Source organism: Tursiops truncatus, chromosome 1 (genome assembly GCF_011762595.2).
Source record: "Tursiops truncatus isolate mTurTru1 chromosome 1, mTurTru1.mat.Y, whole genome shotgun sequence".
Taxonomy (NCBI): domain Eukaryota; kingdom Metazoa; phylum Chordata; class Mammalia; order Artiodactyla; family Delphinidae; genus Tursiops; species Tursiops truncatus.
The window spans coordinates 52,514,382-52,541,117 of NC_047034.1; the positions used below are offsets into that span (position 1 = coordinate 52,514,382).

Here is a 26,736-nt window from a genome sequence, read left to right on the forward strand (position 1 = left end):
GTTCACAGATGGCTTCCCTGCATATGCCGTGAAAGCAGGGACCCTGCATTGTTCCCCAACATATTCTCAGAAACTAGGATTGTTCCTGGTACCTGGTAAGCATTTCCTAACTATGTGTTGGGAAAAAAAAAAAAAAAAAAAGAACCTTTCTCAAATGCCCTTGCCGGTCTGTCCTCTCACTCATATGTCCCTCGTTACCTGTGCCTCAGTTAGAAGTGCACCCCTGGGTTGCTGTGAGGGCAGCGCCCCCTCCTGGAATGCTCTGGCTCACACGTACCAGCCCACTTCCATTTCCTCCCACACAATCTGGCCAAGAGGTCCTTCTCCTGGGTGGCTTTTCTCTCTGACCTTTACTATTATTAGACCATGCCTTTGATTTACAGTCCACGAACATGCTTTTAAGCGGCTGCCACATAATAATTTTATAATTTTGATGTTCCTGTATATTTATTACATCTTCTCAATTAACAAATATCCCTCACTGCTTAATATTAGGACATGCGAGGTGGACTTAATAAAGGCTTGTTGGATGCACGTGTGAAGGAGCGGATGGATGCATGAGGGCCTGTGACAATCCAGCCCCACTCTGTTCCTGAGGGCACAGGCCCTCCGCTCGCTTCCCTCCTATGACTCAGAGCAGAGTCACTTGTTGGAAACAATCTATTGTGTGTGTTTCTCATCATACGCAATTGGTCTGAAAGCTTTAACTCCACCCTTTTCTTTCCTAAAAGACTTACTAAAATAGAAATGAGTAAGTGAGAATTAGAGTATTATTAGAATAACATTCGAATCGACTATAATTTATATAAAAGTAAAATTAGCCTCTCTGTTTTTTTCTCTCTCTCACTTCAGATGCAACTCATAACTGAGAATGACACGCAAGTATGTCAAGATAATAGGAGACTCTAACAGGCCGTGTGTGCGCCAGCATTCCCAGCTCTGCTGTGTTGGACAGGGGCCCTCCCCGGCCTCAGTGGCTGTCATGGGTGACGTGCTCTGGCTCGGGCATCTGGGGTGCTCACCTCTCCTTGGGCAGGCGGAAGCGGGGCTGCCGGTGACAGCGCTTGCAGAGGTTGAAGAGCCGGCGGACGATCCGATGGGTCTTCTTGAACAGCACTTTCAAGCTGACTCCCAGCTGCTGGTAGCGGTGCTGGAGGCTGGTGTCCATGGCCCAGAACTGGGAGATGGCTGTGGAGTTCAGGAACCTGTCGTCCGGCAGCCGCTTCAGCAGGGCCTGGAATTCCTCTGTGGGTAAGAACACGAGAGCTGAGCTGAGGGGCACCTGGATGGGTGCCCATCAGGAGGACCTCCCCCCACCCCCCAGACCCAGCCCGCCCTTCAGTCACTGTATGAGGAAGGAGGCTTCACATTCCACCCTCCCGGGCCCTTTTATTTCTTTCTTTTCAAACAGCCTTATTCAGAGATGATTGACATACCTTAAGATATGGATTCTTTCCCAACCTTCCTGTTTCTAATATGCTTCTGAATTTCAAAACACATCTCTGTCACCACCCACAGGGCCAATGACCTTGGGATGCATCTCTCTTGCCCTTTATACCACCTTATAATTCATGCACAATCTTCTTCAATCACACCACCACACCCTTAGGGAAGGTGTGAGGCACTCATGAAGGTGAGGGCGGACAAGACTGGCAAATGCAGACACAGAAGAGGGAGCACCCAGCTCAGAAGTCTTCTTAGAAGCCTTTCAGTCCCTGAGACCAGCCTCTTCCCTCCATGTCCTTCTCTCTGACTCTAGAACACCTTTCCTCTCTTTTGAGATTTACCTCTTGGCCAGACACCCATTCTTTCTTGAAACTAACCCGGAAGCAATGTGCTTTCTGGTTCTTAGCTCCTACTGCAAGTCTGAGTCCTCCTCAGAGCTTCCTGGGCACAGTGTGTTTTCTGAATTCACTGCTCAGATCTCTGTCTATGCACCTGCTTTTACTTGGAACCTGCAAGCCATCACGTCTCCTGATGGGGGTCTGGACAGTCCTCCTTCACTCACTGGCAGTAATCCCTAGTGCTGAAAGCCCAAAGTCCTTTCCCACACACTCTAGCATTACCTAACGCATCCCACCACCATTGGTCCAATGCAGCTGGGGGGCCGGAATATGATACTCTCCTTAGCAACTGAATGCCTTGTTTAAGACCTGAGATGGCAATGCCTGGGGCCTCAGTTCATTCTGATTTCTCAAGTCCCTGGTTCTTCAGCCCCCACCCAGATGACTGGAAAAATCACACCTAGTAATGACATTAACAACTAGTAGTGTGTGCACAGTTCTTTTTATGAAACACTTAGGTATACAAAACAGCACAGAGAATAACAAGATAAACTCCCATGTGCCACCACCTAGAGTTTGCCATTTTGCCATACTGAATTCAGATTTTTTTTTAAAAGAAATATGGCAAAGCAAATATACTTGAAGGCCCTAAACTTCCCCCTCCATCTTTATCTAGATGTAACTACTCTCTTGAATGTTTTCTTTATTACTATATTTTTTAACGTTTTCTAAAAATATATTTATCCATAAAAATATTAAGTATTGGCTAGTATGTTTTAAACATCAAATAGTACTAAATATGTATTATATTTAATATGTTATTACAGTATTACATATAAATGTTATTTAAATACAATATGTATATATAATACATAACCTTTTTCATTTGCTTTGTTTTATCCAGTATTGTTTTTTTGAGATACATCCATATAACTATTATTCATTTAATACTGAAATGTATTAAATTCATTTAATACTGAAAAGTATAAAGAACTCTGTATCACGCAGAGTTCTTTATACTTTATCTACATTGCTCCATATGGGCCATCCATCCACCTATTATTATCATTTTCCCTCATTTACAGATGAAGAAATGGAGGCACTGAGGAGCTTCAGGGCTAAAGCAAAGTTAGACAAAGGGTCAGTAATAGAGTGTGTTGAGGTCTGTCCAAGCTGTTTATAACAAAATACCACAGACTGGGTGGCGTAAACAACAGAAATGTATTTTCAGAGGCCAGAAGTCCAGGATCAGGAGGCTGCTGGCAGGTTCTGGTGAAGGCCCTCTTCTGGGTTGCAGATGGCAAAATTCTTGTTGGGTCCTCACATGTTGGAAGAGGTAAGGGATCTCTCTGGGGCCTCCTTTATATGAGCACTGATCCCGTTCATGAGGGCTCGGCCCTTAGGACCTAATCAAATCCCAAAGTCCCCACCTCCTAATACCATCACCTTGGGCATCAGATTTTCCACATATGAATTTGAGGGGATACAAACATTCAAGCCATAACACGGAATAAGAACTCAAAACCAAGCCCTCTGAATCTTAGTCTCAAGGTGACATTGATATCAGTTATACCTGCAATAAGCAATCACCAGCATGTACTCGGTGCCTCCTAGAAACATGCCGTGTGCCTCATTCATTCAACAAATATTCACTGTGCACCTTGTGTGCAGGCACTGTGGAATCTGTGGCAAACAAGACAGACAAGGCCTATGGCCTCAATTATATTTACCTTAGCTTATTAAGTCCTTGAAACGCATCACTTTGGTAGGTATTAGGTCTGTTTGCATATACAAAAAAAGAAAATGAGTTCAGACTTGGGGTGGTCATATAACCTGCTGGAGGTCACCCAGCCAGTTAAGCGGCTGAGCCAGGAGCCAAGCTGAGCGCCCCGGGTTCTTACCCCGTACCTCTCAGCCACCTCCCATTGACAGGGAGGAAATCTGGGCTGACTGACTGCTCACCTGACTCCTCAAACTGCTGGTTGTGAGTCACCCAGGAGTCCTGGATCTGCAGCAGGCTGTCCTCCATGGCCTGGATGTCAGCGTCAGGACAAGTTGCATTCTGGGAAGGTGGGGCTGCACTTGCACCAACAGTCATTCTCCTTGCAGATGAGCTCGCCCTCAGAGCTGCATGTGATGTAGCTGAGCGCAGCGGTCACGAAGCGCTCCCGCAGGTACTCGGGCAGCAGCACCTGCAGGCCTAAGGAAAGGACGAGTCAGGGAACTGCCGGGCAGGGCCAGGGAGTACTCGGTTTCCCACACCCAAGGCTGCAGGATCCCCAGCTGGGGTTTCTGCTGACTTGTGCATGCTGGGCCCAAGAACGGCCACCCCAGGCCCTGATCCTGCTGAGCTGGTTGGGACACAGGGTTATTGCTGTCCCGGTGACAGATGGGGCACGTCAAAGCTCAAGGCTTAGTCAAACCCCTCACATCAGCCAAATTGAGAGCGTGCATATCATATGAACGGGCTTATTGGCTACGTGTCAGCATTTCTAGGATGGAAATGGGAAGATGTTTCAGATAAGGAAGAGCTTATAGCCCTCGTGGGGGAAGAATCAAGGCTTGATGGGCTTTTTGCTCTGCCTCCAATTGCCATCCTGTTTCTAGCTTCTCTGAGGTGAGAGGCAGGCCTCCTAGGATACTTCTGAATGCTGACCCTCCTGGGCCTCCCACCTTAGCCCCGATGACCAAGGAGGCTGTCCTGCTTAGGAGGTAGGGACAAGGTGGTGTGGGTACACAGTGGCCAGGCACTACAGCAAGCACTTTCCATATACAACTACAAGCAACACTGTGGTCATACTGAGGCTCTTATAATGAGGAAATCCCAGTCCAGTGACCACGGTGACCTGCCCAAGTCACAGTGCTGGGAAAGTCAGCTTGGTGTCAGACCCTGTCCTTGTCCCATTGGGTCATACTGCATAACTGGGACTGGCTGCCTATCTCAGGGTTTAACCCTTAACGCGATGTGAAAGCAAGATGGCGATGGATGCCCCAAGTTCAGTTGAGCCTGGATAGATATGAATGTCTCTCAGCTCTCTTTTCTAATTAGCTGCCTCTGGTCTTGAATATAACCCACTAAATTGCTCCGAGCTTCAGTTTTCCTACCCATCTGTGGTGGATATTGGTTCACCAGCAGCAGAACAGATTCCTAGTTGGCTTCAAGCCACACAGGGCGGCTGTTGGAAGCATATCCAGAGGTGAATGAAGGACGGGCATGCCTTTGGTTGCAGCCCAGCCCGGTTCGAGGTCAGACCTGCAGGAGGCTCTCCCAGCAGGGACACTGGGAGAAACTGTGCCAGGAGAGGGAGGGACGCGAGGACTTCTGGACGGGATGAGCTCCCCTTTCATCAGATATCTGCCAGCTCTTTATTGTCACACCCTTGACCTTGTCCTTGGCAGGAAATCAGAGAGCCCAAAGTATGTAACCCAGTCTCGGCAGACCTCAAAATATAACTTAGAATTGCAGCCGTGGTAGATGTTTGTTGTTCTTGTTTGTGATCTACCTCCTGTTCTGAACGGCTGCTAAACCTTCCTTTCTTGACGTGCCCACAGTGGCACTTGAGCAGCCCTCCCCATGCACGCTGTCCACACACGCTTGCTTTCAACACTCAGCCCTCTCCAAGTCCTTTCCTTTCACCTCCCGCATTAGCTCCCTCCTCCTCCTAACATTTCCTATTGCTACAAAATAAGTGCCCCGAGCAATGTCTGCATGAGTGATGGGCTATAAAATTAAATAGCATAAACTATTCCAAATGAACCACCAGACACTCTGAACTTCAGCCCATCCAGGGACCTAAGAGAAGAGGGATGCTAATTGCATTGGGCGGCTTTAAATACAGGAGTCTTTTCCTCCTTTTTGTATGCTTCTTGATGCCTAAAGCATTGAGGGGTTACGTCTGGCTCAGGTTGCCTGGAATTTGTAATCACAGATCCTGGGTGACGGCTATCGATTTTATAATACCAAGACAATAATATCCTAAACAGAGTCCAACTCAGGCCTTAAGAAGAATGAACTTTTCCCATTGCCAAACAGCTCTGTCTGAATCAGTTTGCATGGCTCTGCCCCCAGGATGCTTGGGGGACAGACAGCAGGAGCTGAGTGCCTCCCCTTATCTCCCAGCTCCAGACCTAGGGTCGTTCCCCTTCCTTTCGCTTTTCTGTTTCTGCCTGTTTTGTCCCCAGTTAAGGCTCCTATTCTTCTCAAACTCTTCTCCTGGCTTTGATCTCCCATTGAAGACTGCAGACTAGTAACAGAAAGCAGGGAACACTCTCAGGGTAACCAATGGTCCCACAGTTTGTGTAGCTCTTAGTCAAGCTAGAGACGGTACCCCATAACCACTCTGCAAAGGCCAGCTACTCCCCAATGTGTACTTAGGATAAAGCAGAGGGTTCTTTGGACATCAAAGGAGATCGCCAACGAGATCAAGGTATATGATGATGGATGTGCTGTTGCTGTAGGATAGTGACAGAGGTCCTGGAAAGGATGGGAGGTGGAGGATTTGGGTGTCCAGTGGTTTGAGCAATGGTCGAGGTGTAAAGTGAACCATGTCAGAAGTTTTCTCAAAAGAATGATGGAAAGTTGTTAAATACAAGTTCCAGAACCAGTGGTAGTTCTTGTCTTCAGAAGGGTTTAGCCACATGGGGCAAGGCAGGACTTTTCCTTTTGGTGATCTAAGTTGTTGTTGTTGTTGTTGTTTTTTACCGTGTATGGAAAGTGTAAAAACGTCACAGGGCTCCTTACCGAGTAACTGCACTTTGTTCTCCGGACTCTGTACCAGGACAGAGCTGACCGAGTCCAGGTTGTCGTAGTTGCTGCAGCCCAGGGGACCGTCCTGGTCTCTGTGACCTAGAGAAGGAAGGGCAGGGGTGGGTTTATATAACAAGCTGAGACCTTCCCTTTGCACTTCCCTTTTCCGGTCAGCCAATCTCAGGCTCTATGTCCTGTCCTGGACCAGCCCAAGGAAAGGCATGTATCTCCCTACCCCAGGAGCATAAAGCCACTTTTTCCCTTGTTCTAAGACAGGGAGTATCAGTGGTATAGGGCTGGCGGCAGGAGTTGTACATAATTGGAAGCCTTTCAGAGGGAGCCAGAGGGAATCTGAGTCTGGGAAGAGGAAACTCAATGTAGGCAGTGGAAGCTGGAACCTTTGTGTTGGAGTTCCCCCTTCTCCTCCCCCAGAGGAAGAAAGGAGGGCAGATGAGGATGCTGTCAGCCCGCTGGCAAGCCCAGCTGCATCCACTTGATGTGATGCTCACAGGCTTTAGGGATCCCGAAGATGAAAAGCACTAGAGAAATATGAGTATTATTATTAATATTAAACATTTAAATCCCACCTCGGCACTGAGACGTCCTTAGAGAAAATCAGCCATGGGCTTTACTGCATATTTTAATAAGCGTATTAAATATACATAAACTCTTATAGCTATGTAATATTCCAAAACACCGCAGTCATTTTAACATATTATAAAGTTGGCCTATCGGTTTTTCCCTGATGTTTAAAGTATAAGATGAAAAATGGGGAGCTTTAAATGCACTGAAATAATTATGTAATAAGAATGATGGGGACCCGAGGCCCTTTCTTCTCAGGATCTCCAGAGGCTTTGCCAAAAATCAATCAACCAATCAACGAGTATTTATTGGGCAGCCACTGTTCAATTCCCTACCATTTAGCAAACATTCATAGAGTGCCTTTCTCGGAGTTCTTCAAGGAAACTGGCCCTGAGACCTCTGACCTTCTCTCCTAGCTCCGGGCACCTCGGCTCCGCAACAAGCATACAACTTGCAGTTTTCCATCCTTTTCTGCGAGTATTTAGTTAAAGCCTGGGTCCTCCACACACTAAAGGCTCTACAGAGGTAAGCTCATAGTTATTTTGCTCACGAGGTTGTCAACAGCACTCAACAGGGTGCCTGGCACATAGCAGGTACTCAATAAATTAGAGAATGTATGAGTAATCTGTTCCAGGCTTCGGGGGGTGGAGAGGTGTGCACAAAGGTGTACAAGTTATGTAGTGTGTCCTCCAGGAGGTTACACCCTGTGGGGGAGGCAGGTACATATCCAACTGACTGATACACATCCACATCGAGCAGGCGCAAAGCGCCATGAGGAGCCCTGAGGAAACCACAGCTCTAAACAAGGGAAGGAGTTGCAGAGGGGACACCAACTGAATTGGTCTTTAAAGGTGAGTAGAAAGTGGACAAGAAGAGAAGGGAGGGAAAGCACTTTGAGAAAAAGAAGGGGCAGCATCCCTGGTGGTCCAGTGGTTAGGACTCTCGGTTTTCACTGCTGAGAGGCCGGGTTCAATCCCTGGTTGGGGAAAACTAAAACCAGGGATTGAACGGCACGGCCCAAAAAAAAAAAAAAAGAAGGGGCAGCATGATCTACAACCCATGGGCTGGAAAGTGTGGAGTGTAACTGTCTGCCGTCCCACTAGTTACCATGGTGAATATCAAAGTGTAAGTGACATGTTTAAAGAGAATTTAGTATACTTGGTCTTAAAAAATACACATGGAAGAGAGTAATTAAGTGAGAGATGGTATGACACAGACTAATACAGTAAAGAGAGAGACGGGAGAGAACCTTGTAGCTTAAAGCAGTCTGAGAAGGCTTCATGGAGAAGGTGATATATAAATTGGTCTTGAAGGATGAGGAGGGATGCGAGGGAAGGGGGGATTTGGGAGAAAAAGAGGTAACTGCAGACCAAGACCAAGGGGAAGCAATAGACACAGTGCATGAGAGGCAGCAAGACCCGGCATGGATCGGGGACGGGATCAAGGCCATGACAGAGGCAGGAAACCTCTGCACAGTTTCCAAGTTCATCCTCCAAGATCATGCCATTTAACCTTCCCACTAACTCGGAGACAAATCCCACTCCTATCACCCTTCAAAGAAGGAAACCAAGGTTCTGGGAGTTACAGTACCCGAGACCACAGAGCTGCTGAGTTAGCTGAAACAGGGCTTTGACTTTTAGTCCTCAGACTCCAGTTCAAAGCCCCGGGCCTCCTGTGAGGGCACGTCAAAGGGCTGCAGAAAATTAAAATGAGGTAAACCCATTTAGATAGTATCACCCTAAAAAACAAGTGTAAACAGACCAGTTCATCCAAAGTATTTTAGTGATCTGCCCTCTCTTCAGAAGGTGAACATGGGCTAAGACAAATTGTATACACTTTAGATATTATTATCCCATATTACAGATAAGGAAACCAAGGCCAGATAGGTTAAATGATTTCTTCAAGGTCACACAGCTAGTCACCTGCAGGGCTACGATTCATTTGACTCATTCATTTATTCTTTCACTCATTTATTCATCTATTACATATTCAAAGAGAATCCAAAACTCACAGTAAGACAGCCACTACCATAAGGAGTTTACAGACAAGGAAACATGTTTCTATAATCCTGGTGTTCCACGTGAGCCTACCTCCCTCCACAGGTGGGCACTTGGTGCTGAATAATGTCTCTGTATTGGGTGAGTTGGTGAGTGGCTAGTTGTCAAACTGCAGTGGGAAGGCAGAGTCAGGCTTATGTCAAGGTAAAGTCTTCTTTATCCACACGGTGCAAAAATTCCTATAAGAAGAGCTATGGCCAAGGACTAGCCCAGCTACTCTGGGGAACCCTGCCTTTCTTGGAATGGGATGGGCTGAAGGGCAGAGTGGGATGCTGAGTGTGGTAGTTGGGAGATTTGCCTGTCCCCACCTCCAGGTAAGCTGGCCACCATACTGTCCTGAGTTCTGCCCTGGCTTTTCTGTCCACCCACTCCTGAGTTGAACACTCACCAGCAACAGGTGAGAAAGCTACACACCTTACGCAGAAGTAGGACGACCCCCAAGGGGGCACATATAGCACAGCCACTTTCCTCCCCTTTATCCTACCACTATGCCTACCTATCTACCACCAACCCGTCTGCTTTCCAACCCCCGCCCCCGCCACCACAATCTTGTTCAATATTCTGGGGCCGGCTCTGATGCGATTTTCTGACCTTTACTTTGCTATTTCCAAAGGTCAGTTCTACAAGAGGATAATCAATTAGGTAAGTCATTGAAAGGGTGTGAGTAGCTCCACTGTTTTAATTGTGGCACAAGGACAGGAATGAAGAAGAGACAAAGACCATGATCCCCCTGATCATTTCCTGTTAGAGGAAATGACTCAAGCCAGATCTCCACGAGTGAGGAAGGCTCACGCAGGTTTTACTAGATCCCAAAGTCATTGCTCTTTCCCCTGCTACTCTGCTCTGAGCCACCTCTGTCTTCCCTAGAGAAGCAAGGAGGTGGGAAGGAGAAGGGGAGCTGGAGAGGGTCCTCTTGCAGACATTGCCTGAGCACTGACTTGATAAGCAGGATGAGCTGAGGACCCCTCCCCCCGAGTGATGAAAGCCCCAGAGTCCCTGGCAGGTTGGAGCGGAGAACCCCGTGCCTCTCCCTGTAGAAGAGGCAGACAGCTTTGGCGGATTCTAAAGAGGGCCCCCAGAGGTAATGGAAAGTGCAGCTCACTCAGGCGCAAGCATTCAAAGAGCGCCTCAGATAAGCTTTCGGGAGAAAATAATTGTGTGCTAATTGGCCTGTTGATAGAGACAGTCCTGCCTTCAGAAAGCCCTGATGGATCTCAGGTTCATTAGCGCATCCAATTTTCCATAAATGCCAGATTGTGCAAACCCTCGTTCCAGTGAGCCTGTTCTCCTCCCCTGCCCTTAACTCCCTGGCTGCTCTTGTCCTACCTAGGGGGGCACCTGCGAAGCTAAGCTCGAGTGAAATGGGCTTCTAATTGTGAGCGATAGGGCCGGCCAGGAGAGCACGGCTGACAGTGTGTGTGATTCAAAGAGCTGCAAATTGAATCCCAGGCTGCTACAGGGAGAAATTTGGACAAGTCACTTTAAGAATGCTTGTGAGAACCACTCCCTCTTGCCATCCTGCAATCCACGTGAACTTTTATGTGGGCTCTTTTCGGGCAGCTCATGAGCATCTCAAACCCTCCTCACTAAGTCCCTCCTCAGCCTTCAATGAATCAGAGGGTGAGCTACAACTAGGAAATAGGCCCCTCCCTTCCTTCAGGGCTCCGATCCCTTCCTGGGAATTATGGACAGGATGAATATGTATTCAGCCCTTTACAGTTTTCAAAGTGTTTCATGTGAACTATATCATTTGGTGTCACCCCCCATCCTACGGTAGAGTGAGGGGTGATATTTACAATATGTTATTCACAGTATGTATCAGCAGGTAGGACGTCACTCATGAGGAGAGGTGCCAGCCGTAGTGCCAAAGCAGGGCTCTGAGGGTCTCCAGAGTTACATTAGTCCTTTGGTTACTATTAGGGGAGATCCCGGGGTTCCAGGGGAGAGATAAAGGTGGTTAGGGTGGCACACAGCAGATTGGGTGAAGATGATTTACCAGCCTGTATGGAAGTGTTTTAATATTTTAATCACTGATGTGGTCATATCAGCTGAATATAAGCCCTGGGTACAGGTGAGTAAAACAGTTGGTAAGTCCATGTCATGGAGTTCAATAACTAACTTCCCAAGACCATAGGAATAGTAAGTATCAAGGTTGAAACCCAATCCCCGGTCTTCTCACTTGAGTAAGTTCGTCTCCCACTAAACCAGGTAACCTGCCTTCCGCTATCAGTCAGGCATTTTATTGAGTGTCTCACCACACACCCGACACTGTGAAGGGACCTGGAACTGTATGCATGTGAAAAGAGTCCCCACTGATCTAAGCCCTGCTGTTGTGTGTGGGCAGGTGGAGATGGGCACGTAAACAGCTGCAGTCTAATGTGACAAATCCTGCAACAGAGGTATGTACTGACCAGGGTAAACCTTGCAACAGAGGGGGATGTTCAGTGGGGTCTCGGGCGTGTGTTGGATAAACAAAAGGGGGCAGGGTGCTCTTTCTCCACATTAGTGCAAAGAAGTTGCTAACAAAGGGTAGAAAGTAAGAGCACCTTTGCTTAGAGAAACAAGCAACAGGAAGATATGCTCGAGGGTCTTTCCTTCACCAAGGCTGAGTAAATGGGCAGAGCCCCTCACCTCCACCTCACCTCCATCCAGAGCAATGACCACACTGGAAACCAGCTCAAGCCCTGAGAAGGCATGTTCAGGAGAGGGAAGTAGGTGGCAGGGGCTGCAGTACCAGCAGAGGAGTGTGAGTTCACAGGGGTGTGCTGCAGGGGGACCCTGCTGTCTGGATCTGCAAACGCTGTGTGTTAAGGCAAAGAGATGGCCTCCTGTGGAACACCATTACTATCAGGACAAAATGGTCAGGTCAACCCTAGCAAGGGAGCAGCACTGTGGCACAGGATGCCAACACCTCCCTTTGCTCCTTAGTCTAGGGGTGCGTCCTTGGACAGGTCACTAAACTATGTGGAGATGAGCAGAGGGGGGGAGAAGACACTAAATGCCTTGTTTTTTTCATGGTTCTCTGAATTGCAACCCATGGGGAGAACCCACGGTGTTCCCAAACAGAAACAGCTACAGGTCAAGCAGCTCAGCGGAAGCTGAATAATCCTCTCTCATGCCACGTGGGACCGAGGAGTTCCAAGAAGAGGCTTCCGAGGATGGTGGCCCTTCTCTGGAGGAGACGGGCAGTGGCTCTAGTTCGAGAACGTGCATCTACAGGCACTATAACAGACGTGGATTCGAGTGCCTGCCCACCTCTCACGCTATCACCCACAGTCCTTGCTAAAGAAGTGAATCAGTGAGCCATGGTTGAGATTACGTAACCCCCGCTCTTTGTGTTGGCCTGAGATGAATCCTGAACCAGACTCTTTCTCCGGGGAATTTAGAACTGTGATACTGAGAGAAAAAAGAAATTTAAGAGTTGATCATGGACGCTTACAAAATTCGGAATAAATAATTATCAAGCACCTACTATGTACCAGGAACTGAGGATACTACAATGAGCAAGAGAAGAGTCCCCGTCCTGAGTGCACTGGCTGAGAGACGAAACAGATTACGTCCAGCCAGGGCCAGAGTCAGCTTCAGAGCAAGACAAAGCTAAAGGTGGGCTGAAGCCACCGGTGTACAGAAAGTCTAGAATAAACAGAGGAAAGAACAGGAGATGCAGGAAAATGAAGCAGGCAGAGATGAAAAAGTAGAGGCGTGTTCCAACAAGAAACAGAGTAACCTGGGAGCGTTACTGTTCTTTTACCACACCTATGTGTCTGGATTGGATCTAGTGTCTTGTTCTTAGAGACCTATGGTATCCTTCACCAGAGTTCTCTTAACAAATCATCTTGATACTGCATCCACCTTGTTTCTTTCAACTTAACACGCTTACAGGCACTTGCACACACACTGAGAAGAGCCCAACCCATGTGAAAAGTGGGGTCAGTGACTCATTCATTCACTCAGCAAACCTTTACTCATTATCCATAATGTGGCAGGCTCTGTACTCTCACCGGGAACCAAAGATGCCTGAGACCCAGTCCCTCCCATAAGAATCGCATAGTTTCAGAGGCTCTCACGTTAGGTAGCAATCAGTTCAAATGATAATCCGTATAAGGGAGGCATGTGTTTGAAACACTGAAGAGGAACATTTAACTACCTTGGGAGTCAGGAAAGGCTTCACGAAAGAGTTACCTTTTTGAGCCAAGCGAAGAAGGGTTAGGAAAAGCCACTCAGGTGAACAGATGAGGATTGTAAGCAAAAAAGACAGCAGGTACCAGGAAGGGAGACTCAAGAGCATGGCATATCTGAACAAAGACTAGGAGGTAGACAGGACTGGCTTACATGGAATAAATGGTAAGTGAAGGGTTGAGGGGGGAAACAAGGGTTGAGAAGAGTGTAAAAGGAGCATTTGGAGCTGAAACTAAAAAGACAACAGGGACAGCAGGTCTTCAACTGCCTTCCCATTTTGTTGAGAAGAGGAATTATCCCTTTTCAAGGTCCACTTGTGCTGTGGCTCATGTCCTCTCTACATTTTCTAATTTGAACTTCCCAGAAATCCTTCACGTTAGAAATTATTCTGATTGTTCAACAATTTGAGAAGGATCAAATGGGGGCTCAGAGAAGTTTGGTAACTTGATCAAAGCCTTGCCATGAGCAGTGGTAGAGCTCAGACTCGCGGGTTCTTTCCAATGCCTCACACTGCCGCCCTGGATGGAAGGCGGTGGTGTGGGCTCTGTCCCATGTAGTCAAAAACCACTGAAGGATTTTAAGCAGGGGAATGATACGATATGACGATGTGCGCTCGTGCGAGCAGCATAGATCGTGAATCAGGGAGCAGAGCTGAGAATGCAGATGGGAAGACTAGTTATGTGAGAAAATCAGGTAAGCGTGATGAGGTTCTGAATTATAGGAATGGCCGTGGGCATGACGAGGAGGCAAAGGGTAAGCTGAAGAGAATATGCAAGGGAGTGATTATAGTGATGGACCAAGAGACCTAAGTTGGGCAAAAAGACAATGAGGCCATGGAGGGATGAGAGAAAGTGAGAAGTTGGTCAGGTCAAAGGACAGGAAGGGACATTAATGGGACCACAGAGTTACTGATCCAGGCCTACCTTTCACGAATGGATAAGACCAATTCTTCTCCAACTTTGACACAGTCCACTAGAGGACTGAAGGGTGAGAGGGCTTCCACAGAGTTCTGTCTTCTTGGTAAAACCCACTCTGTGCTACTGCAGTTCTTTTTACATCATTTTAAGCTGCCTAAGATACCAGCCTCCCAAACGTACCCTAGCCTGTCTGAACTTCCGTCTTCCTCCTCTCTCAGACTCTCACTCCAGACACTGGCCATCCCCCAATCTGACCCCTTTTCTTCACTTAACCTCCATCATGCTCTCTGGATCTCATGATCACTCCTCAGCAAGAACATCTATAACCTCAATCTCTTCTCAAGAGTCCGCTTCACCTTTTCATTCTAAGCACAACCTAGCAGCCCTGGAGGATGTGGTTTCCCCTGCCGTCCTCTCTAGCAGTGGCTGTCTGCCTTCCCACACCTCACACTGGCATGAAGTGAGGTGGGTCTTCCGCTGTGATATCCTGAACACCGGTCCTCCTTCCTCTCTAAACGTGAAGACAATCACCCACTACTCCTCCGTGTTGCCGTCTATTTTTCTTGTCACTCCCCCTCCCTCATTGAGGATTTTCAGTATTTAGCTTGCTCACCACCCTCTTTCTTACCACCACCCGGGTCTGTATCATTCCTGCTGACGTCAGCATCCATATAGGTGATCCCTTAATACCCAGCCTCCCAGTCCCCTGGCCTCCTCACCTCCTTATCTTGTCCTCTATCCAACCCCATCTTAGGCTCCCACGCCCATGGCCGTGCCCCAGAACCTGACCCTCTGTAATAGCAATATAAAGCATTACACACTTGTACCTACTCTAGTCTCTTCCCTATAACAAGTCATCAAATCTACTGAGACTCCCAATCTTTTGACCTGGCCAACTTTTCACTATCATCCTATAATGGTCTCAGACCCCTTGATCCACCACTGTAATCACTCCTTTCTATATACTCTCAACTCCCTTGCCTATTTTTTCTTTCATCTTGTACACACACACACACACACACACACCCCTTGGTTAAATCCAGCTGTCCATCTCTCCCATGCCTGTCTGAACAAGACGTGCTGAATGTAGCTGATAAAACTCACAACGCCGCTGACAGGCCTCATGTTGTAATTACGACCATGAGTCTCAAATGAGTCAGTCCTTGGTGACACCCAACAATCCGGTCCATTTATCTAGTCATCTCGTCAGTTGATGACCTTAACGCTCTGAATGACCATTTCGTACATTCTTTTCTCAACAATTCCTTCTTTCACTTAGCCATGGACTTTGCTTGTTTCATCAAGGAAACGGAATAAATCAGAAGAGAACATCCGCATCGTCCCATTGCCACATCTGCCATCCCACTGCACGTGTGAGCTGTGAGCTCTGTACAGCCTCCGCCTCCAAAGCATGAAGTGTTCATGGTCCTGTGTGAGACCTGCTGCTCCACTTGTGCCTGGAATAGCAACCTCTCACCACCTCGATTGCTTCTGCAATTATCTCCTGTCTCTCTGCACCATCACTTTCCCCCTCTCTACTGAGTCATTTTAATCAACATACCAATATTCTGGAATATCTCCCATTTTAAAAACAAAAACACAAGCTCCCTTGATCCCCCATCAGTCTCCAGCTATCACCTATTTTTTCTATGAGCCTTTACAGCAAGACCTTTAAAGAACTGTCTCTACTATTCTGATTCCTCACTTTGTTCTCTCTCTTGAACCTTCTCCACTCAGCCTTTTATACCCTTCATGCCACTGAAGCTACTCCTATCTAGGTTACCAGTTACCTCCATGATGCCAAGTTGAAGGTCAGTTCTCAATCTGACTGCTCAACAGTTGCCTGCTCCTTCTTTTGTGAATCACTTTCTTCACATGGCTTTGTGATCCAGCTTTGGTTCTCTTCATACCTTTATGCTCTGTCTCAGCCTCCTTTGTTGAATCCTCCTCGTTTGGCCCATTTCTGAAAATTGATGTGCTTCACAACTCAAAGCCCTGGGGCCACTTGATTAGCTGCATTCAGTCCTCGAGTGATCTCATCTCCTCCTTTCCCAAAGTTTTAAATACCAACTACATATGTGGATATATTTGTAAGCCAAACTTATATCTCCAATCATGACATTTCTCTTTAAATCCTGGTGTTGATAGCCAACTGCCTGTCAGATATCTTTAGTTAGACATCTAATAGGAATGTCAAATACGCTATGTCTAAAACTGAACTCTTGATTTATTTCTTTCAGATCTGCATCTCCCCCTAGTGTTATCCTCAGTTAATGAAATCACTGTTCATCAGGTTGCTCAGGCCAAAAAATCTCACGGTTAATCTTGACTCCTTTCTTCCAATTTCTTAGCTAACACTCAATAGGCTCTACCATCAAAACCTGGACCTGTGAATGTCTCACCACCTGTATAGCACCAGCTTTGTCCAAGCCACCACTGTTTCTCACCTTGACCAGTGCAGTAATGACTGCATTGGTCTCCAGGATCCCTCTTTCTCCTCTCTTCCCTGATCGGTAATACCCTCATGATCCAGGCCCTGCGACCACTGGAGCCTCATCTGCCACCTTACCTCCCTTTTGACTCCTTCCAGCTACACTACCGGTGCTCCTGGATCCTACCAAGCACACTCCCACTTCAGGGCAGTTGCCCTCACTCCCCGCTCTGTCTAGAATGCACTCACTCAAGATATACATGTGACTCACTCCCTTGCTTCATTCAGATCTCTGGTCTTCCCTAAAGTACCATGTCCCCATCACCCTCTATCTCCTTCCCTGACTTCATGTCTTTATACCATTAAGCCCACCTGACACTGTTCATGTATTTAATTATGTCTCCACCACTAGAATTTCAGCTTCGCGAGGGCAGGAACTTCATATGTTTTGTTCACTCTTGGATTCTCAGTATCCAGAACAGTCCCTGACACATACAGGTGTTCAATAAGGTTGGGATTGGCACACTACTATATGTAAAACAAATAATCAACAAGGACCTACTGTAGAGCACAGGGAACTATACCCAGTACTCTGTAATAAACTGTATGGGAAGAGAATCTGAAAAGGAATAGATATGTGAATATGTATAACTCTGCTGCACACCTGAAACTAACACAATGTTGTGAATCAACTATACTCCAATATAAAATAAAATAAAAAAATTTAAATACTTATTGAACAAATGAATGAAAGAATGATAAAACTTCCTTGTGAGTCTTGGATGGGATGAAGGCAGGATGTAAGACAAGACTGAACCCCCTCAGCATCCTAACTTTATATTTAGAAGTAGAATATCCAGTGTTCTCAAGTATCTTCACTAGTCTTCCCTCAAACAACATGAACTGTCCTAGAAATCGTCTAGATGTCAGTAGAGAACATGGGATGAAAGTTATAGTTATTAAAGTGACAGTAACTCTTGAGCTTTTTCAACCATACATGAAATCCTATCACCCCTCTGCTTGTTTTCTATTGCACTTTCTCACAGCCACGTGATCTGGCTCCAGCCTACCTCTGAATTCCATCTTGGACCAGCATCCTTCTTGTTCATCTCACTGCAGTCACAGCAGTCTTCTCTGTGTTTCACCAAGGCACCACGCTGGTTCCTGCCTCAGGGCCTTAGCACTTACTGTTCCCCCTGCCTGAACACCCTTCCCTCGGATCTACACACAGCTGACTTCTAAGGATTCAGATCTCAGCCTCGAAGTCTAAACCCAAAGTGCCCTCCCTCGACCAATCTGGCTAATACTCACTGTTCCCCTCTCTTACCTCAGGAAATCTGTACCTACGACTCGGTCTTTTCCTTATATCATTATCTGGAATTACTGGGCTGATTTTTTACTTGTGTATTATCTTCATCCCCCACCAGAATGTAACCTCTGGAGAGCAGGGCCCTTGTCTACCTTTCACCACAGTCCCTCGGCTGGAGCCTGCCTTAGGGTAGAAGCCACGTGACTATTTGCTGCAGAAGGAAGACGCAGACCATGTTTTAGGGCTGGTTTAGGGTTGTGCCCACATCAGAAAGCTGCTTTCCCACTTCCATCAGTCAGGCCTGGCTCACTTGGAGCCAGTTAACACCCAGGCCTCCCTCTGCTTTCTCTGCCTGTCTGCCCTCCCTCTCCCAGGACCTCTCAGGCCCTTACCTTGATGGCCCCTGTGGCTATCTGGATATGGTGCAGCCGTCGCAGGGTGCTCTCTCTGTCGATGAAGTAGGAGGCTGCCAGCTGGTGCAGGATCTCCAGGGACACAGCAGAGCTGTTCCCACCGCCCCCGACTATAGGGGCAATTCCTGCCACCTCTGACTTTCGGCTCAGTTTCCGCTTGTCCACAAAAATGGTCAGGGACTCTTCTCCTACAGCAAACAACATGGGTGCACTGGTGAGGCCTTCAGCTCCCTAATCCCCTACCAATAAGAATGTGAAACCCTTCGCCAGGGGAGACCGAGCTAAGAGGGAGCCCACGGCCCCTGCTGACGGACTCTTCTCATCCATGCCATGTTCAGAACAATGTCATCAGACTGCGCCACAGGATAAGGGCACCACTGCCTGGGAGGCCCTCCGCCTCCTCCCTGCTTCCGTAATCTCCCAAAGCTCATCCCCCGCCCCTCCAGCTTATCCAGTTAACATCCTCTATTGATCTCTATCTCAGGCAATCTACCTCCATGGGGAAGATAAAATTCTCCGTCTCAAGTTGTTTATAAGAAGTCACCGTGGCTATTTCTGCTCCCTAACAAAGGGCAAAAGCCTTGAAGCTCAACCTCCCTTTTCCCCATCAAACACTCAGCGCCTACCACATGCCGGCAGCTGGCCTGAACCCTTGGAGAGTTCCTTTTGTCCATCAGACAGTGAGCTAAATGTTATAATAAATCCTGCTTTCTCCTTTCCAGGGCAGAGAGAATGCTGCCTATTCCCAGCTCTCAGTTCTGCGCTGGGTCCTAGACATAGGTCCCCTTCCACCTTTGCCTCCATCCAGCCCAGAGTCATTCTAATTGGTTTGGCTGGTTACCAATCTCTACAGAGTGGAAGCAGAGAGGTCAGGGACTCAGTGGACATTTACTTCTTTGCCTACGGGTCTCACTATTGTAGCCACAGCCAATATTAAGATATGGAGAAACCTCGGGGTTAGATGGCTCACTCAAAAGAAAAGTGGGAGCACTTCTGGCAAGTGCTTAGTAGGAGTCTGTCTGTCCCCCAACCTCCTTACCCCACATCCCCTCCCCAGGAGGATGCTTATAAGCAATGTTCTGGGGTGAATTTGGATGTCAAGAGATTACACTGTTGACAAATGCACCAGAAAGAAAACGTTTCCCAGTCAATAATAGGCCAGGAAGAATAAAAGACCCAGGAAGAGTTTGAAGCTATAGTCAAGGGGTCTTAAAGCTATTTTCGATGAGCTGGCAACCAATGAGTGTAGGATCGTGGTATTGCTTACCTCCGAGGGTGGCAGAAAGTAAGAAGTGAGTGCCGTACTTTTTGATCAGGTTTTCGGTGACCTGTTGCAGGTTGGGTCTCCTTCCGAGGAGGCGGATGTTCCGGATAAACTCTGGGGCAAGAGGCAATGGCAAACTAAAGAAGTCCTTCCTTTCTAGAGCCAGGCTGTTCACTTTCCAACGTGCAAACTCCCTGGAGGAAAAGTCGAGGGACAAGGAAAAGCTCACTGTATTTTGGAACAAGAGGCATAAAATCGGAAGCAGGTAATGTTCTTCCTCCACTTGCACCCCCTCATCTCCTGTCAGCATACATCTCTGCAGATGGAGGGACCACTGCCTGAAAGAGGCCCTCTGGTCTCTGATTCCCAGTCGGTAAGAAAGCCCTACCTCAGCTGACCTCCATTAGTACACGCTCCCATTGGAGAGTGGCTTATTCACCTGAAGGCAGTCATGGTAGTAGTGTAATGGGGAAAAACAAACAACGAAAATATTGGAAGTGGTTTGCTGAAATAAGATCTAGTCACAACTGCAACTCAGTGGATGAGTCACCTCATGGCCTCTGTTACCCATTTTGAAAGTCAGGAGGTGGGTTTAGAACAACAGTTCTCAAACTTTTTAGTCTCAGGACCCGATCACACTCTTAAACATGATCAAGTCCCTGTATTTAGGTGGCTTCTGTCTAATGATAATTACCCCTTTAGAAATTAAAACTGAGAAAATTTAAGTTTAGTTATCTATTATTTCATTTAAAGATAATAGAAATAAATCCATCATATATAACATAAATAACATATTTGTGTGACAGTCACTGTATGTTCTGGAACAAAACAGATTTAGTAAGAAGAATGGCATTGCTTTGCCTTTTGGCAAATCTCTCGAGTTTCTGGCTTAGCAGGAGAGAGCTGCATTCTCATATTTTCTTCTAAGTTCAATCTGTTGTGATAATTGTGGATATTCTTCTTCGGTACCACACGAAACTCAACAAATGTACTTTCTTAAAGGTTAATTACAGTGTGGAATCTGAAACCGTTATCAATAAGCTTTTCATACTCAGTTACATTAAAATCCAGCATTCTATATTGTACTTTGAATGGATCTTTTTACTCTTTATGATTGTGTAACATCATGTATTGGTCATCCATCTGGAAAATATGGGACCACTGAGTTATTCAGATCTTCCACATTTTGACACTTTTTATTATATAATATCAAAACTTCATATTTGTTAATATCCCCACAAATCTCAAGAAAAAAGTCTTTAAATATTGGAAAGCTGTCAAGCTCATGATGACAAATACAAGTTTTCCAAAATTTCAATTTTCATTTGAAAGCTTAAATTTTATCATTGGTAACAAGTACTGTCAGTTACTTTCCTCGAAGAGGCAGGCTTGCTTCATTCTTTTTTGTTTTTTTGAGAAAATGTCTGCCAAACACTAAAATCTGAATAACCATAGATTGTTGGTTGTTCTTTCAAGAAAAATTCAGTCCCATGAAAAAAGTGGCTAGTTCAACTCACAACTCAATCACAAATGTATTTTTCTCTGAGATCATCATTCTTCAGTAACCTCAAACATGCTTTATATGTACTTTTCATCTCATCTTACAGAATATTAAAAAAGACATGTACTCATGGGTCAAGATCCAATAAAATTAATAAATTTTACTGCTTCAAGGACATTCATGAAGTTAAGCATACATGTATGTGTGTGTATGTTTAGGTACGTAATGATGAATACCTGACTACTAGTGTCATTTGGTGAGACTGCCTTTATTTAAGTTAAGATGCCAGCAGTTTCATTCACCATTGCTTTTGCACCTTTATTGCAAATGTCAGCATGGACATCCTGAAAGGAACTAAGAGGATGTACATTTTGAGAAGCTCTATTCTAGAAGATGGCAAAGTTCCCTTCTAGTTCCATCTGGAATTTTAATCTTCATGCTTTACTCCTCACTGAAATATTTGTATTTTAAAGGGTGAGATTTAAATGATCATATCCACTAGTAAAAAAGGGGTTTTCCATTGCCTCCCAAATTATACTAGTAAGGATCGGCTCCACTGCCTTAGAAAACCACAAAATGTAGTCTTCTCAACTTTCTCACCCATCCCAACTCTGCTCTTCATGACAGGGCTACACCTTGGTCTAAACTTCCCCCAAAATCCATGAAGTACAAATGACAAGTCCACAGAAAAAAATAAAATAATTCAAAATAAATAAAAATCCATGGCCATTTGAGGCTACAGAACTCCCCTATCTAATTCTAGAAACTAAGACAGAGAGCGGGGGCATGTGCCAAACATTACCAGGGAAACAAAGGAAAAGGGATAACTAATAATTCAGGGTTCTGACAAATTAAAATTCCCACTGTGTGGCTTTATTTATCTAAGCAGGTAGCTCATAATAATGCATTATCTTTTATTTCCTTTGTGGAGGAAATGCTAAACTTTAAAGTACAGGGTATTTGTCAAAATATTTTCTATCCCATATCCCACTGCAGCATAAAGAACAGTTGCTTGAACTCACTTCTTATTGGCTGGATGGCCAATCAAAGACATAGAGCAGCTTATTAAACAAACAAAAAAACAAACAAACAAAAACCCACAAGATCCAACCATGTTCTGCATACAAGACTCACTTCAGCTTTAGGAACACATACACTGAAAGTGAAGGGATGGAAAAAGATATCCCATGCAAATGGAAACCAAAAGAAAGCTGGGGTAGCTTACTTCAGACAAAATAGATGTAAAGCCAAAGGTCATTATATAATGATAAAGGGATCAATTCATCAAGAAAATATAACATTTATAAATATTTATGCACCCAACATAGGAGCACTGAAATATGTAAAGCAAATATTAACAGATCTGAAGGGGGAAATAGACAGTGATACAATAACAGAAGGCAGGGCTTCCCTGGTGGCGCAGTGGTTGGGAGTCCGCCTGCCGATGCAGGGGACACGGGTTTGTGCCCCGGTCCGGGAGGATCCCGCATGCCGTGGAGCGGCTGGGCCCGTGGGCCATGGCCGCTGAGCCTGTGCGTCCAGAGCCTGTGCTCCGCAACAGGAGAGGCCGCAGCGGTGAGAGGCCCGCGTACCGCAAAAAAAAAATAAAATAAAATAACAGAAGGCAACTTCAATACCCCACTTTCAACAATGGATAGATCATCCAGACAGAAATCAGCAAAGAAACATTAGACTTAAACTATATGTTAGACCAGATGGACTATATGTTAGACCAGATGGACATGACAGATATTTATAGAACATCCCATCCAGCAGCAGAATACACTTCTCAAAGGCACATGGAACATTCTCCAGGATAGAGCATATGTTAGACCACAGAACAAATCTTAATAAATTTAAGACTAAAATCATATCACACATCTTTTCTGACCACAATGGTATGAAACTAGAAATCAATTACAAGAAGAAAATGGGAAAATTCACAAATACATGGAGATTAAACGACATGCTCCTGAACAACCAATGGGTCAAAGGAGATATCAAAAAATATTTAGAGACAAATGAAAATGGAAACACAAATACAAAAACCTGTGGGGTGTAGTAAAAGCAGTTCTAAGAGGGAAGATTATAGCTATAAATGCCTACATTAAGAAAAAATAAAGATCTTAAATAAACAACCTAACTTTACACCTCAAGGAACTAGAAAAGAAGAACAAACTAAGCCCAAAGTTAGTAGAAGGAAAAAAATAACAAAGATCAGAGTGAAAATAAATGACATAGACACTAAAAAGACAATAGAAAAGACCAATGGAACTAAAGGCTGTTTTTTGAAAGGTTTAAAAAAAAATAGGCAAATTGTTAGTTAGACTAAGCAAGAAAAAAAGGAAAAGAAGACTCAAATAAAATTAGAAATGAAAGAAGAGACATTACAACTGATATCACACAAAGGATCATAAGAGGCTACTATGAACAATTATACACAAAATTGGACAACCTAGAGAGAATGGATACATTTCTAGAAACATATATATATATAAATATATATAAATATATATATATATATATATATATATATATATATATATATATATATATAACCTACCAAGACTGAATCATGAAGAAATAGAAAATCTTAACAGTGTAATTACTAGTAAAGAGATTGAATTAATCACCAAAAACCTCCCAACAAACAAAAGTCCAGGATCAGATGGCTTCAATGGCAAATTCTACCAAACATTTAAAGAAGAATTAATACCAATCTTTCTCAAACTCTTCCAAAAAATAGAAGAGGAGGGAAACTTTCATACTCATTTTATGAAGCCACCCATACCCTTATACCAAAATCAGACAAGGACATTATAAGAAAATAAGATTACAGGCCAATATCCCTGATAAACATAGATGCAAAAATCCTCAACAAAATATTAGCAAACTGAATTCAACAGTACAATAAAAGGATATACACCTTGATCAAGTGGGATTTACTCCAGGGATGGAAGGATGGCTCGACATCAAATCAATCAATGTGATACACCACATTAACAAAACAAAGGATAAAAATCATATGATCATCTCAATAGATGAAGAAAAAGCATTTGACAAAATTCAATATCCATTTATGATAAAAACTCTCAAGAAAGTGGGTATACAGTGAACATACCTCAACATAATAAAGGCCATAAATGACAATTCCACAGATAATATCATACTTAATGGTGAAAAGCTGAAAGCTTTTCCCCTAAGATCAGGAATAAGACAACATTGCCCATTAGCACCACTTTTATCCAATATAGTACTGGAAATACTAGCCAGAGCAATTAGGCAAGAAATAAAAGTCATCCAAATAGGAAAGGAATAAGTAAAATTGTCCCTATTTGCAGATGGCATAATATTATATATAGAAAACCCTAAAGACTCCACCAAAAACTGTTTGAACTAATAAAAAAATTCAGTAAAGATGAAGGATACAAAATAAATATACAAAAATCTGTTGCATTTCTATAAACTAATAGTGAAATATCAGAAAGAGAAATTAAGGAAACAATCCCATTTACAACTGCATCAAAAAGAATAAAATACCTAGGAATAAATTTAACCAAGGAGGTGAAAGACTTGTACACTGAAAACTGTAAGTCACTGATGAAAGAAATTAAAAAGACACAAATAAATGGAAAAATATTCCATGCTCATGGACTGGAAAAATTAGTATTGTTAAAATGTCCATATGACCCAAAGCAACCTACAGATTCATTGCAATCCCTATAAAGATTCCAATGGCATTTCTTACAAAATAGAAAAGACAATCCTAAAATTAGTATGGAACCACAAAATACAAAATACTAGCCACAGCAATCCTGAGAAAGAAGAACAAAGCTGGAAGTATCATACTTCTTGCTTCAAATTATACTACAAAGCTATAGTAATCCAAACAGTATAATATTGACATAAAACAGACACATTGGTCAAAGGAACAAAAGAGCCCAGAAATAAACCCATGCATATATGGTCAATTATTTTATGACAAAGAAGCCAAGAATATTCAATGGGGAATGGATAGTCTCCTCTGACATAACTGGAATGATAACGGGAAAACTGGATAACCACATGCTAAAGAATTTAACAGGACACCTATATTACATCATATAAAAAATCAACTCAAAATGGATTAAAGACTTGAACTTAAGACCTGATACTATAAATCTCCTAGAAGAAAACATAGGCAGTAAGCTCCTTGACATGAATCTTGGTGATGGTGTTTGTTTCTGGCACCAAACCCACTCTCCCTGCTTTGTTGTAGGCCACACCTAGACTTCATTAAGTAACAAAGAATTTCTATCATATCACTTAGTTTGTTAGGGGGTGAAAAAGGCAGGTATTCTTCCATTTTCCAGTTTCTTACAATGGTGATAGCTCCTCACTGAAAGGAAAGGCCACTTCACCAAAGAGGTGAATCCCACTTTAATTAAATCTAATAAATAAAAATTGGTTCTCACATTGCTTGCTTAGTGCACTTCATTCAGGACTGCTGAACAGTATCTCCTACAAGAAGCTTTTTCCCTGACCATCCCATCCAAAAGAGCACACCTACCTCTACTTCCCCATGTCCTGCTTTACATATCTTTTTAGCACTTATACTACCTGACATAATATATATTTTTAATTCTCTTTCTCTTCCATTAGAACATAAATACTATGAGGTCAGGATTGATTCTTTCTGTCTTATTCAACAGCAACAGAACAATGCTAGATGTTGTAAAACAGAACAATAGTAGATATTCAATAGATTTTTGTTGAATGATTGAGTCTCTCATTTATTTTATCTATTTAAAATAAACAACCAGGCTTCCCTGGTGGCGCAGTGGTTGAGAGTCCACCTGCCTATGCAGGGGACACGGGTTTGTGCCCTGGTCCGGGAGGATCCCACATGCCGTGGAGCGGCTGGGCCCGTGAGCCATGGCCGCTAAGCCTGTGCATTCGGAGCCTGTGCTCTGCAACGGGAGAGGCCACAACAGTGAGAGGCCCACGTAGCACACACACACAAATAAATAAAATAAAATAAAATAAAATAAACAACCATTATTTCATGTCACAGCTCTCCGAATCATTTACTTGTTTGCAAATTATTGAAACTAGATAAAAAATGTTAGTGATGAGAATACACAGAAGCAACAACCAATTAGTGATTGATGTGAAATAAAAGTAAAGCATTCTAAGTGTGTATACATATCAATGAGAAAATTAGATTTGATTTACAAAAATGTAACTTACGGGCATATTTTGTGCATTTTTTATATATAAATCAAGGCACTGAAGGTATTTTCTTATGCTTTGGTAAACTGAGTCTGAATCCCCTTTCACTGTCTTCAGTGGACATAGACAACTTCCAATGACAGTCCACGTGCCGAAGTGCCGCGAGTATGGAGCGCCCATTCAGACTCTGCTGTGCTTTACACCCGGTGTTAAACATCAACATCTCCAATCCCCTATACTAGGTCTAACAACAATCTCTGCCACACTCATAGTGTTAAAGAGCCCCAAAGAGGCAACAATCTTGGAGTTCTGTACTTTTCCTTAGTCTTCATCTTCCTTTG

General features: G+C 44.5%; 1 protein-coding gene across 1 annotated transcript in view; it reads right to left on the reverse strand.

Annotated features, from left to right (window-relative positions):
- Positions 1 to 1,018: 1,018 nt before the first annotated feature.
- Positions 1,019 to 26,736, reverse strand: part of LOC101332341 (BMP/retinoic acid-inducible neural-specific protein 2) — a 113,268-nt gene continuing 87,550 nt past the window's right edge. The window contains 6 exon segments of the mRNA XM_033858592.2: positions 1,019 to 1,245; positions 3,747 to 3,837; positions 3,839 to 3,984; positions 6,526 to 6,616; positions 18,384 to 18,607; positions 19,687 to 19,877. Of these exon segments, the coding sequence (XP_033714483.1) occupies positions 1,019 to 1,245; positions 3,747 to 3,837; positions 3,839 to 3,984; positions 6,526 to 6,616; positions 18,384 to 18,607; positions 19,687 to 19,877 (970 nt within the window).